The sequence below is a fragment of the Otolemur garnettii genome, unplaced genomic scaffold (genome assembly GCF_000181295.1).
Source record: "Otolemur garnettii isolate 467f Iridium unplaced genomic scaffold, OtoGar3 scaffold00028, whole genome shotgun sequence".
NCBI classification, from domain to species: Eukaryota; Metazoa; Chordata; class Mammalia; order Primates; family Galagidae; genus Otolemur; species Otolemur garnettii.
In genome coordinates, this window is record NW_003852423.1 from 6,123,307 (window position 1) to 6,140,407 (window position 17,101).

At 35.5% G+C, this 17,101-nt stretch overlaps 1 protein-coding gene across 2 annotated transcripts in view; it reads left to right on the forward strand.

The window, feature by feature from the left end:
* Positions 1-17,101, forward strand: part of STK31 (serine/threonine kinase 31) — a 144,800-nt gene that overhangs the window by 11,494 nt on the left and 116,205 nt on the right. For both annotated transcript variants that reach the window (XM_003788507.2, XM_003788508.2), the window contains exons 5-8: positions 3,576-3,650; positions 5,953-6,111; positions 11,489-11,847; positions 12,826-13,000. In XM_003788507.2, coding sequence (XP_003788555.1) covers positions 3,576-3,650; positions 5,953-6,111; positions 11,489-11,847; positions 12,826-13,000 — 768 coding nt within the window. The remainder of the gene's footprint in view (positions 1-3,575; positions 3,651-5,952; positions 6,112-11,488; positions 11,848-12,825; positions 13,001-17,101) is intronic.

Sequence of the window (17,101 nt, forward strand, 5' to 3'; positions counted from 1 at the left end):
AACCACTGAGCTACGGATGCTGAGCTCTAAGTAATAATTTTTCAAGGCTGGTACTAGGGTGGGGCAAGTCTGGAATTTAAGGAGGCACTCTCCTTTACACTTGAGTGCAGAGTTGGTACCTAAAGTAGAATGCCTACTTAAAACTTTGTGCTTTGAGTGTCTAGCTTGCCATAACTTGCTCTAGGCCCTGTTGTTTAAATGAGGGAGGAAATTGCTATGGTTTGAATGTTTGTGTCCCTTGCAAATTCACAGGTTGTAGTTATTACCCCTAAGATGATGCTACTGAGAGGGTTGGCCTTTGGGAGGTGATTAGGTTATGAAAATGAATCCTTCATGAATGGGATTAGTGCCCTTATAAAAGAGACCTCAAATAAAAGGGGCCCCAGAAAGTTTGTTCTTCTACCATGTGAAGATACAATGGAATGTAGTTTGGAGCTAAGTGACAAATGGCTCACGTAATGCAGTTTGTAGGTTTTAGGTTTTTTTATTTTTAACCTCTCTATAACCTATGACTCTGATATTGCTATATGTTGACTAAGACATATGCTCTTTTCCTCTGTTGGAATATAAATTACTTTTTTGTTTGTTTTATTGAGACAGAGTCTCACTGTGTTGCCCTTGGTAGAGTGCTATGGCATCACAGCTCACAGCAACCTCAAACTGTTGGGCTTAAACGATTCTCTTGCTTCATCCTCCCAAGTAGCTGGGAGTACAGATACCTGCTATAATGCTGGGTATTTTTTTTGTTGTAGTTGCCATTGTTTTTAAGCTGTCCTGGGCCGAATATGAACGCGCCACCCTTGGTGTATGTGGCTGGCACCCTCACCACTGTGCTGTGGGTGCCAAGCCATTAATTACTTGTATTATCAAAAATTTAAGCTAGCATCAGTAATGAGCATCTAATTATAATTTTTTTAAATCTTAGATTAAGATAAAGATTCCTACAACTACTTTACATTTTTTGCATTTGTTAGTAATTATAAATTATTAATCATTGACCTCTGATTATTCATAGATAGATTATAAATTTTCCTTAGTGGTTTGAGTGGTTCTCTCCTTCTCACCATGTAAGCAGGGCATAGGCTATGAAGTATGGTGTTGTGTGAGAAGACTGGGTTGAGGCCCTGTGGAAGTGAATGTATAGTTCTGACTATGTTCTAAAGACAAATAAATCTACTTAGGATAGACTTGTACATTATGGTGATAGTTGTGATTAGTCATACTACTAGGGCCAAGAACTTCAGATTTTTCAGATTGGGGTCTTAGATTTTATTCCTGGATATAGTTACCCCTAACCTTGCCTAAGCTGGTTTGCAATAACATACATTTCTCTCATTTACTATGTACCAAATTGTTAGTTAATGATATTGGCATATTGTTACAAAGCCTTAATTAAATATAATATATTTTGAAGAGTTTGAAGTTCAAATAAAACTTGTTTTATCAGCTGTTTTTAGTATTTTAATCCTGTTTACATACTAAAAATTGAAATAAGGTGGTTGGGAAGGGGTACCATGCCATTAGTGTTCTCTTTGCCCTCCTGTTGTTGAAATTTAATTGAGGGACCTGGAGTCAAGTACTAATTGGACACACTTATCTTTTGCAGCCTTTGACTTGTTAGATACATATTTGTGGAGCTGAATTTATTTGTGCTTTGTTGTTTGGTGAATTGAGGGTTTTTAGGTTTCATATCGTGTATTATTTTTGCTCTGAAATAAATCTGTGAATTTGTCCTAGTTCAGAGTGTTAAATTTTAAATTAATTTTATACTCCATTGCCCAATGCAGTATTCCTCAAACTTTTTTTTTTTTTGAGACAGAGTCTCACTATTTTGCTCTCAGTAGAGTACCATGGCATCACAACTCACAGCAACCTCAAACTCTTGGGCTTAAGTGATTCTCTTGCCTCAGCGTCCCAAATAGCTGGGACTATAGGCGGCTGCCACAATGCCCAGCTATTTTTTTGTTGTAGTTGTCATTATTGTTTGGCAGGTCTGGGCAGGGTTTGAACCCACCAGCTCTGGTGTATGTGGCTGGTGACCTAGCCGCTGAGCTACAGGTGTTGAGCCTTGCTTGTTTTTTCTAATGGACTTTCTCTCCTCAAGATATTTTAATACTGTAGATATTCTGTATATTTATGTTGTCAGGTAGAGTTGAACTTTGGTGGGCTACAAACCATTGTAATATCTACGATTCTCTTCTCCCCACAAGAACCACTTTTCTCCTTAGTGATGATATTGCCCCAGTTGAGAATGTAGGATTTAAAATAGTATCAACCTGTGATGATTTTGTATTCCCCCACCCCAAGTTCCCATCCCTGGGAGATATTTGGCAATACTTGGGAGAAATGTTTGAATATTACAACTAGAAGTGGGACTACTGGTATCTAGTAGGTAGGCCAGGGGAGATGCTGGTAGATATAAAGCACAGGACAAAAGCAGAGGAAAGTCTCTCCTTTGTCCCCAAAGACTCATCCAGTGTCAAATGTCAGTAATGTGGCTTAGAAAATGATTGAAAGTACATATATTTTTCTCTTTTGTTAAACATCATCAAATTAAAATACAAATTTAAAATAAATGAAAGTTTAGTATTAAGGATATTATGTAATTTGATCCACTTGAAAACCAGTGACCTTATATATATTATAAAGAAAAAGTATATAAAAAAGAAAAAGTGTAAAATTAACCTGGGTATGGTGGCTCACACATGTAATCCCAGCATTTTGGGAGGCTGAAGTGGGAGGATTGTTTGAGGCTAAACGTTCATGACCAGCTTGGGTAACACAGTGAGAACCCTATCTCTACCAAAAAAAAAAAAAAAAAAAAAAAATGGTGATGGGTGCTTATAGTCCCACCTATTGGAAACCTGAGAGAGAGGGATCTTTTGAAGCCTAGGAGTTTGAGGCTGCAGTGAGCTATGACCATGCCACTACATTCCAGCCTAGGTGACAGAGCCAAACACCCTCTTTAAAAAAACAGAAAAATTGGCCAGGTGTGGTCTCATGTACCTATAGTTCCAGCTACTTGAGAGACTGAGGCAGTAGGCTGAAGCGGGGGAATCCTGGGAAGCTCAAGCCTTCACAGCTGCAGCAAGCTATTATAATCATGCCACTGCATTCCAGCCTGAATGACAGAACAAGATCCTTTGTTTTTAAAAGAAGTGTAACACTATGGCTGAGAATTAGATGTAAGAGGTACATACTTGTCATGTTTATGTTTTAAAACAATTTATTGTATAAGTTATGTTTTTAGTATGATTTTAAGTCTTTGATGCTCATGACTTTTTTTTTTTTTAGTTTATTGTTACCTCCTCCCTTTTTGTTGGAGAGGCGACATAGCATTATAGGCTTTAAGTCAGATGTTTGAATCTTGGTTCTTCTGCTTATTAATTTATGACTTTGGGTGCATAGTGGCATAAACAAAGTACTCACCTCATAGGATTGTTGTGGGAAGTAAGTTATGAATAAAGTGCTTATTGACACATAGTAAGTGCTTAATAAATGCTAACCTTTATTCTGATCTACTTTGCATTCTTAATTCATTAAATATCAAATAATTTTGCTTTTTCTTTTTGTAGATTTACGGTGGATTATTTTCTGAAGATAAATGTTGGTACAGATGCAAAGTACTGAAAATCATCAGTGATGAAAAGGCAGGAAATAAGTGTTCAGTTCTTTTGCTTTAAGGAATATTTATTATGGTTACAAAATTTGATGCTTATTTAGCTCTTCATTGCTTGCTCATAGGTGTAATAAGATGTAGTTCAACAAATGAACTGGTAAATTGGTTAAACGTACTTTCCCCCTAATGAACACAAAAGAGATAAATTGCTTAAAAACAGACAAGATTCAGGAATACCCATCTGAATTAAAAAAAATTTTTTTTCCTGACACAGAGTCTTACTCTGTTGCCCCAGGCTAGAGTGTCTTGATGTCATAGTTCATAGCAACCTCAAACTCAGGTTTGGGCTCAGGTGGTTCTCCTGCCTCAGCTTCCTGAGTAGCTAGGACTACAGGTGTGTGCCTATACACCTGGCTAGTTTTTTCTATTTTTAGTAGACATAGCATCTTGTTCTTGCTTAGGTTGATCTTGAACTTCTGAGCTCAAAGGATCCTCCCACATTGGCCTCCCAGAGTGCTAAGATTACAGGCATGAGCCCATGAGCCACTGCCTACAGCTTGTACTTTAGTTCTTTTTTTATTTTTGCAGCTTTTGGCCAGGGCTGGGTTTGAACCCTCCACCTCCAGTATATGGGGCCAGCGCCCTACTCCTTTGAGCCACAGGCGCCACCCCTTGTGCCTTAGTTCTTAATAATTATTTAGTTCTTGGTAATGAGTAACTTTTACAAGTTCATTCTTTGCAGTATGATTGATTAGTAGGAAAACTCATTTGATTGATCCTAAAGTTAGGTGTATCTTTTACTTAGCATATATTGTTAATAATAAAGATTGGCTTGCCTTTTTCTCACATCTGGGTTAGAAGTGATGGATTTTCTTTGTGTTAAGCTATTTTATTTTTTACACTGTGAATTTTTTATATGGGAAGATTTTTCTTTTTTTTTTTTTTGAGACAGAGTCTCACTATGTCACCCTTGGTAGAGTGCCATGGTGTCATAGCTCACAGCAACCTCATACTCTTGTGTTTAAGTGATTCTCTTGTCTCAGCCTCCCAAGTAGCTGGGGCTACAGGCACCCGCCACAATGCCCAGCTATTTTCTTGTTGCAGTTGTCGTTGTTTAACTGGCCTGGGCTGGGCTTGAACCCACCAGCCTCAGTTCATATGGCTGTTGCTGTAACCACTGTGCTACGGGTATCAATCCTATATAGGAAGGTTTTTTTAAGAGCATTTGGAGAGATGGGATTCTGAATAGCTCTTTGATGGAAATTGTGCATTGTTGGCTGTGTGGAAACATCTCTAGACTCACAGAGTTTCCTTTAGTGTTTTTTCTACATCTGCTTTCTGGCTTTAAAATGTGTTACCTGGGTTTTGTAAAATTTTTTGTATGATGAGGTGATAGGGTGAAAAAATTGATTAATGCTCTGAATGCTTGGTTTTTATAAAAAGCTTATTGTTTATTACTGTGATAGGCTATGGTTTTATCTTAGTGGAATAGACCTTAGACCTTTTCCCCATAATTTGACAACTGGAAATAATATTTTGCATTCACTTTTGGGTTGGCTTTAACTTCCTAAATTAAGGGGCAAGATGACATTTGAACTTGTAATAAACTGCTTTTCCTTTTTAATCTTTTAAACAGATACAGAGCTGGAGATAAGGGTGAATTAGACAGCTTTCTAAGGTCTAGCTAGAGTGGATTTAGTTTTATCAAAGCTACTTTGATAACTTTTTCTTTCTTTTCAGATTTTATTGTTACAACTTGAACTTAATAATGTTGATTGATTTCAACATTAGGAGAGAGAAAAGAGAGGCTTTATAGATTTATGTTTATTGAAAATACCAATTATTGGTCAGGTGAAGTGGCTCACACCTGTAATCTCAGAACTCTGGGAGGCTGAGGCAGGAGGATCCCTTGGGATCAGGAGTTTGAGACCAGCTTGAGCAAGAGTGAGATCCCATCTCTACTAAAAATAGAAAAACTAGCTGGGTTTTATGACAGATGACTATAGTCTCAGCTCTTTGGGAAGCTGAGGCAGGAGGATCACTTGAGCCCAAGAGCACTTTATCCAGGATGATAGAGTGAGACTCTGTTTTATCAAAAAGGAAATAAAATTGTTTTAAAAAAATGAAACGTAAAAAGGGGCTGTTGGAATTTCACTAGTACCAAATAGATCACTATAATTTCAGGTACTAGAGATTCTGAATATATTTTGTCAATTTGAGATAAAATACTATGCTTAATATACAGATAATTAACAGAAAGCATCAAATTGGTAATTTCTTTGGAGATATTTAATCTAGGTTTGGTATTGGTCTTTATCTCTTATTTTTTACAGTGTCTGGTGAGGTACATTGACTATGGAAATACTGAAATTCTAAATCGGTCTGATATAGTTGAAATTCCTTTGGAGTTGCAATTTTCTAGTGTTGCCAAGAAGTATAGACTCTGGGGATTACAAATTCCTTCTGGTCAAGAAGTTACCCAGTTTGATCAGGCAAGTTATATTTTAGACATTTTTGTTAGTGTAGCTACATGTTGATAACTTCAATATTAAAGTCTGTACAAATTCATTAAAAATATGAATTATAGAATAATTTGAAAGCAATTACATAATACATTGATGCTCATCTTTGCTAGATAAACATTCTTGATGAACATTTAAGAGTGTTATATATAATAAATGTGAATAGTTTTTTCTGATGTAAAAGTTTAAAAGGATAGTATCATATGTTGGAGAGAATAATGAATACTGTTATTCTGTTATTGTTTGGTATTGATAATTAAGTAGATTTTTATCACTTTGATAGAGGCTTATTCTGTTTGATGTTGTAATTGGCAGTGATGTTCTGCTAATCTGGATTCTAGTTTATATTCACTTCCATTGAATTTTGGATTAATAACTTAATTATGGAAGACCATCTGATAATTTCAAGGGTAGTCTTATAGAAGTACCTCTTTAAAACCTGTGCAATAATGATGGTTCTTTTGGTGAGTGGTAGTGCTGGTGAAGGATATTACATTGCAAATTAATCAGGTTTATAATTGTTTTATTTTAGCATTTCAGGAGGCTTATGTGAAAAACCATTTAATCAGTATTTTAAGAAGTAGTAATTAAAATCTAGGGCAATTTAATAAAACCTAAATTACAATTTAAATGTTAAGATGAGTATCCAGGTTATTTGGCATTTGCGCAAACTCATGACCAGTAGGGATTCTTAAACATTGTATTTGCGTCTTGTGTCAACTGTTTTGAGAATCTTATAGATGTGTTGGGTACAGTTTTATTTGCACTACTTATAAGAAGGATTACTGTAAATAAAACTCAGACTTTTATAAACATAAAATGTAGAAATTACTGTGAAATTTTACCCTAAGTTTTTGGTTGAAAATCTAAAGTTTCTTCTTTAACATAAATGCTTGACTGAGATATAGAGGCTTGTTTTTAATTTCTTGCATGCCTAGAATTCCTAGAATCTTAAATTTACAGAATTTTTAAAAAATTTTTCTGCTTTCAATTTATTTTACATGTGAGGAGATATGGTGGTTTATAATAATTAAATAACTTATTTAGAGCCACAAAGCTAATTAGAAAAGAATTAGGGCTAGAGATCAAGTCCATCACTATTTTCATAGTAAGATGATACATAGGTTTATGTTGATTGAAGCAAGCAAGAATCAAGGGAAAAAAATTTTGGAACTAAGGATCAACGTCAGTTGAGATGTGTTAGTGTGCTTCATAAATTTTTTATAGGTGAACTGCGTACAAACATTTGTATTTGGATGCTTAATTCGTTAAAAAGATCATTAATCAGAGTTGAGCTAATTGGCAAGCTGAATGTTTTCTTGGAAAAATAGTAATTCTTGAATATTTCTACTTAGAAAGCCTGTGTTTAGTTGTTAATTCTTAAGGTTCAAATGTAATCTTCTAAATGAAGTCTTTGCCTAATACCCATCACGCATCCACCTGCAGCTATTTTAGTCACTCAGTATATAAAACATGTAGAATTATTTTTTTCTTCCCTTACAGGCTAGTGAGTTCAATAGAGACAACTATCTTGACAGAAACCAATAATCATTTTCTGTGCCTAATCTTTCTGCCTGGTAGATGTTAGATGAGTTATATTTAGCATTTGAATAAATGGAAGAATAGTAGGGATTCAGTAAAAACAAAAATAGTCCCCTATACTACCAGAAGATGTTCTGGGCACTGAAATTTCTTTAGCACCTTTTAAAATCAGCAGTTACATACCCATGCTACATACAGCACAGTTGAAATTGATACTCAGAATGCTGGTTACAGACTTTTGAAGATCAGGATTAAATTATTCTTCCATGCCTTTCTTTAAAAATTATACATAGAATAGGGAAATGAAAACTAGAGATTGGAATTGAAATTTAACAAATTAAAGGACTTTCTGCTTATTTTCTAATATATACAGACAAAAAAGTAGAAAAAGCAAGTGATACTTTCTTGTTTCTGAATAAAGGTTATCAGTTTGGCCAACAGAATGGAATATATCTAAGGAAAATGACATCAATCTTTTTTTTTTTGAACATCTGTCTTTTTGCTTTGTGTTCTGTGTGACCAGATTTTATACCTCTTAAATACCTAAATATTTTTCAAAAGTACCTGTATCTATCTACAGTTCACAAGATGTAGCAGAAAATAAAATTTATTTCTCATGATAAAATTAAGTGTTTGACATTTACAAAAGAATACATGGTACATATATGTTTATGATATAACATAGTATTATAACATTCTCTATCCTGTCAGTCTTCTTGTTAGTTACAACTGAGGATAACACAAATTTTAAGTTCAGGGTTCTATCTTTGTGATTATATATGATTCATGGAGAACCTAATGGAATAGCTTTATACTGATGGTGATTGGTGACCATAAGTAAAATGAATTTGACTTTAGGGAGAAGTCTTAAAAATCATATTTCTTCATAAAACATTCTAAACAAGGAGTAATGGACTTACAGGTCATTCAGCTCTGTGTAATTAGAACTTCTGTATTATAAAAAGTAGATTATTTCCCTTTGAATTCATACATTGCCCAAAGCCAGTTTCTTCAAATATTAATAGTTTATTATATTCAAGCAGTAGTTTTCAAACATAACCTAAGGTTGGAAGTTGTTCTTAAACAACTTAATAGGGGCTGAAGCTAAGAGTTTTTGTATGAAAGAAGTTAACCAGAATACTATATCTGATTGATTAAAATCTTAATGTGGGCTGGGTGTGGTGGTTCATGCCTGTAATACTAGCGCTCTGGGAGGTAGAGGTGGGTACATCCATCCTGAGGAGGAGGCAGAGGTAGGTTCAAGACCATCCTGAGCCAGGATGGGCACCTGTAGTCTCAGCTACTTGGGAGGCTAGGGGCAAGAAAATCTCTAAAGGAGGAAAAGAAATAAAATAAAATAAAATAAAAAACTTCAAATTAAGACGATTGAAAGCCAGTGGAAAGCAAAATTCAAAAAAAAAATCTTAATGTGATTTTGAAACTTTTCTGGCTAGTGATAGTTGGTGATTCTTAAACATATATAGTTTGAATTTCTTTTTCTGCCCATCAAGAGGGAAATTCTAGGAAATTCTTATAGGTCCAGGTGTTCTTAAGCTGGTAAATTGTATCACAATGAAGTAGCTTTCTTTGTAATCTTATTTATTTTTATTTATTTATTTAAAAAAATTTTGTTTTTAAGAGACAGAGTCTCACTTTATTGCCCTTGATAGAGTGCCATGGCGTCACAGCTCATAGCAACCTGCAACTCCTGGGCTCAGGTGATTCTCTTGTCTCAGCGTCCCAAGTAGCTGGGACCTCAGGCGCCTGCCAGAATGCCCAGCTACTTTTTTGTTGCAGTTTGGCCATGGCCGGGTTTCAGCCCGCCACCCTTGGTATATGGGGCTGGTGCCCTACTCACAGAGCCACAGGTACCACCATTTTTTTTTTTTATTTTTTGAGGCAGATTCTCAAGCTGTCACCCTAGGTAGAGTGCTGTGGCGTCACAACTCACAGCAACCTCAAACTCTTGGGCTCAAGCAATTCTCTTGCCTCAGCCTCCCAAGTAGCTGGGACTACAGGTGCCTGCCACAATGCCCAACTATTTTTGTTGTTGTTGTTGCAGTTGTGATTGTTGTTTTAGCAGGGCCGGGCCAGGTTCGAACCTGCCAGCCTGGGTGTATGTGGCCAGTGCCCTATCCCCTGAGCTATGGGTGCCTTCCTTATTATTTATTTTAAAATATTCTGAGGGGTCCAAAGATTTTTCTTTCTCTTTTGCTTTCTCTTCTCTCTCTTTTTTCCACCACAAGATTGGTAAAGGAGCCATGGCACAAAAAAGGTTATAAACACTTACATAAGTGTTTAATCTACTCTTTATTGTTATAAAGTTAAAAAGAGATAGAAAGTAGTCTCTATCAATATTATTTAGTTTCTTGAACTTTGACTTTCTTTTTTTTCTTTTTTTGAGACTCTGTCACCTTGGATAGAGTGCTGTGGCATCATTGTAGCTCACAGCAATCTCAAACTCTTGGGATCGAAAGATCTTCCTGCCTCTGCCTCTTGAGTAGCTGAGACTACAAGCATCTGCCACGATGTCCAGATAGTTTTTCTATTTTTAGTAGAGATGGGCTCTTGCTCTTGCTTAGGCTGGTATTGAACTACTGAGATCAAGCAGTTCACATGCCTTGCCTCTTAAAGTGCTAGGATTACAGACATGAACCACTGCACCTGGCCTTACCTTTTTCTTTTTTAAAAATGTGGCAACCTTGTATTTTCTGGTTTTTAGTTTTGGTCTTTATGTACTTGTTTCTCTAATTATTATTGGTCTGTTTTTCTATTTTTGTTTGCTTTATTTATGTGAAGTAGTTATCTAGTAGGAACATAGCTAAGAGTAAAGCTCCTTCTTTTAAAAGATATGATTTAGCAGATTGTATCTTATTTCAAGGAAGATGTGAACCAATAAATTTGAGGAGTACTCACCTATTTTATATTTTAAGTTTATGCATTATATATTCTGAAACAGGAGTAATTTCCTTCAGAGCATGCATAGGCTAAAAATCAGGAAAAGAACCTAGAGAAATTTGAGAATAGTAATATTAGATCATATTAAAGTAATTTTAGGGATTATAGCTTTCTGGAGGAGTAGACAAGTTCTTATTAAAATTAATTCTCTAGATACCATCCAATTGCAAATATATTTTAGGTGTATCTGTGCTCAGTTTTATGAATGGGTAATCAACAGTTAAAAGTTAGCAAACACCAGATTTCTTATATGGCTTCACATATACCAGTAACACAGGTGTGTCCCCCTTAAAAGTTTATTTAAGAGAGTTCTGAACATAGGAATTTCTGATATTTCAGATTTCATAATTTCAAATTGTTGATTTTTAAAAAACTTGCTGATAATTTTGTGCTTTGAATGTTGGCCTTTAAAACGAGAGTATCTTTGCCTTAAAACTATTTTTAAGTTTCTTGAAATTGAGTACCTTTTGTAACTATCAGAAATTCATTTTTATGGCTATTGTTCCTCAGGACACTATTACATTTAATTGGACCCAAAATAGTCAACAGAATCTGCTGGGTTAAAAAAAGTTATTCTAAGATATTTAATTATTAAATATTAAAAATTTATGAATATGGCTACTTAAACAAATGCTAGCTGTACTCTGAAAAGGAAGATTTTAACAAGTGTGTTATCAGAAGTGTATAGTTATATACATGCAGAAGTATATTTGCAAATGACCAACAAGGTGAGACCATATATATAATAAAGAAATATGATAATTGGAAAAGAATGGGTAGAAACAAAGTAAGTGGGGAGGAACATGTTTATATAGCTGGTTTATGTCTACTTTTCTATCTTTCTTAGGGCAGAACCTTTTTGGGCAGCTTGATTTTTGAAAAGGAAATAAAAATGAGAATTAAAGCAACCTACCAAGATGGAACAGTTATTGCTCAGGCTGAGTATGGCAGTGTGGATATTGGGGAAGAGGTGGCTAAGAAAGGATTTGCAGAAAAATGCAAACTCACTTCCAGCACTAATGTCTGTGAGGAAAAAAAATCAGATCCTGGTCAGTTTGCTCTCAGGAACCTCAAAAGCCCCATTCCTCTGTGGGGACATAGGTCAAATCAGTCAACCTTCAGCAGACCAAAGGGGCGCTTAAGTGGGAGGCTGGCTGTTGACTTCAAGAATGAAAATGATTCAGGAAATCATGTGACATTTCCAAAGTAAGAATGTGGTGGGGTTTTTAGTTTTAATTAATTTCTAACTCATGGTGGAGTCCCTTGTCATAGCGGAATAGAAATTAAGGCTTAGTGATATTGAGAATGATACTGATTATTTCTGTTTTTCTCAAATATGTATTCCTCTCTGCTTTAGGAGAATATTTTCATTTAAAGCCATTTTGAAAGAAAAATCATTCCTCAGCTGTCTAGTTTATATACTAACTTTTATGCTAGCTCTTTTGAATACATTTGTCAAAAATGAAAATCTGCCCCTAAATTTGAATTATTTAGGCAAAGCCAGAATTTCAGATAAGATTTGAAGTTTTTCCTCTGGCTTTAAGAATATTTTAATAAGTTTCTAGGGAATGGCCATTTTTTTTTTTTTTTAACAAAAGAGAGCCTCTTTTCTTCTTCCTGTGAAAACTTGTGATGAAATTTGCTATTTCCAAAAGAAGTTAACTTTTTAGATTTTATCAACTTAAAGCAGAAAGCCAGATTTGATATTTATTTGTATATGCTAAAATATTATTCTGTATTATGAAAGCTAAGACTTTTTTTTTCTTCATTATTCTGTATTATGATCCAAGCCTTGATGCTGTGTCTTGGATGATGTAGGTGTTTGGTGGGATCTCATCAGTGGTTTAGGACCAAACTGTCCAATGGGGTGGGGGACATGGGGAGGAAGAATTGGAAGAAACTGATACAGAAATGCTTTTACATTGTTTTCTGGAGTTGATAGTGCTATGAAGAAGTTGGAATATTTTTTCCTTGAGAGTTTGAGGCATTGTTTTTGAAGTATTACTTTAGTTATAAAGTTTCATTTGCATTAAGTTGTTTTTAAATGCTGAACTAAGCAAAAACTGTAATTTCCAAAATTAAGATAAGGTATAGAAAGCCCAAGATAATTTAGTTTTGATTTGTGATCTCTGTCAGCTTTATAGAGTTTGTTTTCTAAAAATGAGTGATTTTTTCTTTTAATAGGGAAAGTTTGGCTGTTGGTGACTTCAATTTAGGGTCTAATGTCAGCCTGGCGAAAATTAAGCAGGACCAGAAACTGATTGAAGAAAATGAAAAGCTTAAAACAGAGAAGGACGCTCTTTTTGAAAGTTATAAGGCATTAGAACTGAAAGTAGATCAGACTGCTCAGGAGCTGCAGGTATGTTCAGTGTCTTACAAGGTTAAGAGTGTCCAGCTGGGAAATCTATGTCCTCAGATGCTCTTATTTATTTAATTTTCTGTCACCTCCCCATTTTCTCCTTTCCATATACCTATGTTTTTTTATAGATGAAATTTTTTCTTATACTCTGAACCAGTCATCTTTGAATTTCATTGGATGTTGGAAAGTTTAATAATTTCACGTTTACATTTCCCTTTGGGTTCTTTAAAAAATTTTGGACTGGAAATTTTCAAATATTCCAAAATGAGACACTGGAATAATTAATTCTCATGTGTTCTTCACCCAATTTTTATAATTATCAAACACATGGTCAGTCTTTTTTTAATGTTGTACTTATTTCAAAATTTTAAAACAAATTCTATGTGTACTACTAATAGAGAAGGAGAAATAATCACAATACTGTTTACATGTAAAAACAAACAATAGTTTCTTAATTTAATATCCATGTAGTGTTCCAATTTCCCATGGTTGGTTTCCTCCAATCTAATTAGGATCCAGGTTAGGCCCTTATGTTAGGTTTCAGTTGCTATATCTCTTAAATTGCTTTTATCTGCATCCTTGTGTTGCTTAATAGGCTTTTTACCTCTATGTGTGTTTCCTTTTGTGGTAGTTGGGTCTCCAAATTTGCTCACATTCAAAATTTATTTCCTCCAAGAATACCGTATGGTTTTGAAATGTGTATTTTTTTTTCCCCAACACCAAATGTGTTGTTCTGACACTACTTCTCTTGACACTGACTAGATGTCCAGTAATTCAGTTCAGTTCTAACACTAACTTACGTTGTGTTAGTGTAGACCCTACAAGTTAAGGACTCAGTTCCACAAGACTACTCCCACTTCCAACACCATCTACTTGCACTAGGTTACTTGCACTTCTGCTCACTTGCTATAAATTTGGGGGCTCCCATGATGCTTCCTCTGGTTAGATGATTCATTCACTAGAACCAATCACAGAACTCCAGAAAGTGCTACACTTAACAGTTTTAGTATAAAGGATATAGTTCAGGTAGCCAAATAAAGGAAGATATGTGTAATGCAAGGCATTGGGAGTGGGCAGTACAGAGCTTCCATGCCCTCTCCTGTGTGCCGCCCTCTCCTGTGTGCCACCCTCTCACACATGGATGTGTTCACCAACCTAGAAGCTCCCCCAGATCTCAATTCTGAGTTTTGAAAATTGAGGTTTCATTATAAAGGTGTGTGTGATTTACTAAAGTATTGGCTTTGGTCTCCAGCTCCTTCTGTCTCCCTGAAGGTGGGGGGTGAAAGTTTCTTGTTTTTGTTTTTTAAATTTCAGTAGATTTAGGAAGTTCAAGTAGTTTTGTGTTGCATGGATGAATTGTACAGTGGTTAAGCCTGGGCTTCTATTGTGACTGTTACCTGAATAGCATATATTGTACCCTATAGGTAAGTTTTCATTGCTCACCCTCGTTCTCTTTTCCCCCCTTCTGAGTCTCCGATGTCCATCATGTCCTTTTGTATGACTATACATACCCATAACTTAGCTCCCACTTACAAGTGAGTACATGAAGTATTTTGGTTTTCCATTCTTGAGCTACTTCTCTTAGGATAGTGGATTTCTGTATCATCCCAATTGCTACAAAAGATGTTACAGTAGAACCTTTGTAAGTTGACCGTCCTAGGTGCAACAGCATATGGAGGTGGTCAGCATAAGGAAGTAGACCTGCTGTACTGGTATGTACATGTGGTGCATGTATGGTTTAAGAAAATTAGATTAACCTAAGGAGGTGGTCATTGTATGGAGATAGACTGCTAATTTCCATAGAGTTCATGCTAATCATATTCCCATCAGCAGTGTATAAGTATTCTCTTCTCACTATATCTGTAACAACATCTACTGTTTGTTGATTTTTTTTTTTTTTTGAGACAAAGTCTCACTTTGTTGCCCTTGGTAGAGTACTGTGGTGTCACAGCTCACAGCAACCTCCAGCTCTTGCCTCAGCCTCCCGAGTAGCTGGGGTGACAGGCACTCACCACAGCGCCTGGCTATTTTTTGCTGCAGTTTGGCTGGGGCTGGGTTCGAACCTGTCATCCTCAGTATGTGGGGCCTGCACCGTACTCACTGAGCCACGGGTGCCACCCATTTGTTGACTGTGGTAAAGTAGTATTTTGTAGTTAATTTGGGTTTCCCTGATAGTAATGTTGAGGATTTTAATTTTTTTTTTTTTTTTACCATTTGTGTCTCTTTTGAAAACCATTCATGTCAAAACTTTTTAATGTTTTTTTTTTCTTGTTAATTTGTTTGAGTGCCTTGTTGATTCTGAGTATTAGTCATTTCTTGGATGTGTAGTTTGCAAATATTTTCTCCCATTCTGTAGTTTGTTTATTTACTCTGATTATTTCTTTTGTTGTGCAGAAACTTTTTAGTTTGTGTACCATTTATTCATTATTGTTGAATTAGCTTTTGGGATCTTAGTCATAAATTATTTGTGTAGGTAAATAACAATATCAAGATCAGGTTTCCCTAAGTTTTGTAGAATTTTTATGGTTTCAGTCCTTACATTTAAGTCTTTAGTCCATCTTGAGTTAATTTTTCTATACTGTGAGAGACTGGGATCCAGTTTCATACTTCTGCATGTGACTATCCAGTTTCCTCAGAGTCATTTATTTAATAAGATGCACCATTTATTTAATAAAATGTGTATGTTTTTTGTCTGTTTTGTCCAAGATTAGTTGGTTGTAGGTATATGGTTTTGTTTCTGGGTTCTCTAGTATGTTTCACTGATGTATATGTTTACTTTTACACCAGTACCATAAAGTTTTGGTTATTACAGCCTTGTAGTATAATTTGAAGTTGGCTAATGCCTTCAGTTGGCTGATGCCTCCAACTGTATTCTTTTCTTTTTTTTTTTTTTATTAAATCATGGCTGTGTACATTAATGTAATTATGGGGTACAATGTGCTGGTTTTATATACAATTTGAAATACTTTCATCAAACTGGTTAACATAGCCTTCACCACATTTCCTTAGTTATTGTGTTAAGACATTTATATTCTACACTTGGTAGATTTAAAATGTACCTTTGTAAAATGCACTAGAGATATGGTCCCACCAGTTACCCTCCCTCCACCTATCCTCTCCTGTACCTTCCCCCTACTCTTTCCCTTCATCTTGGGCTGTAATTGGGTTATAGCTTTCATATGGAAGTGTGGGTGCTTATATATTCTTTTCACAGTAGCGCTGAGTACATTGGATACTTTTTCTTCCATTCTTGAGATACTTTGCTAAAAAGAATATGTTCCAGCTCCATCATGTAAACATAAAAGAGGCAAAGTCTCCATCTTTCTTTAAGGATGCAAAATATTCCATGGTGTACATATACTACAATTTATTAATCCATTCTTGGGTTGGTGGGCATTTGAGCATCTTCCATGATTTAGCAATTATGAATTGCGCTGCAATAAACATTCTGGTGCAAATATCTTTGTTAGAAAGTGATTTTTGGTCTTCTGGGTATATACCTAATAGAGGAATTGAAGGATTGAATGGCAGGTCTAATTTTAGATCCCTAAGTGATCTCCAAACATTGTTCCAAAAGGAATGTATTAATTTCCATTACCACCAGCAATGCAGAAGTGTTCCCTTTTCTCCACATCCAAACCAACATCTCTGGTTTTGGGATTTTGTGATGTGGGCTAATCTTACTAGAGCTAGATGATATCTCAAAGTAGTTTTGATTTGCATTTCTCTGATGATTAAGGATGATGAGCATTTTTTTCATGTGTCTGTAGGCTGTGCGCCTGTTGTCTTCAGAAAAGTTTCTCTTCAAGTTCCTTGCCCACCCTGAGATGGGATCACTTGTTCTTTTCTTGCTAATACATTTGAGTTCTCTGTGGATTCTGGTTATTAAACCTTTGTTAGAGACATAACCTGCAAATATCTTTTCCCATTCTGAGGGCTGTCTGCTTGCTTTACGTGTTTTTGGCTGTGCAGAAGCTTTTTAGTTTGATCAGATCCCGGTAATGCATTTTTGGTGTTGCATCAATTGCCCGGAGGGTCTTCCTCATAAAATAGTCTCCCAGGCCGATTTCTTTGAGAGTTTTCCCTGCACTTTCTTCTAGT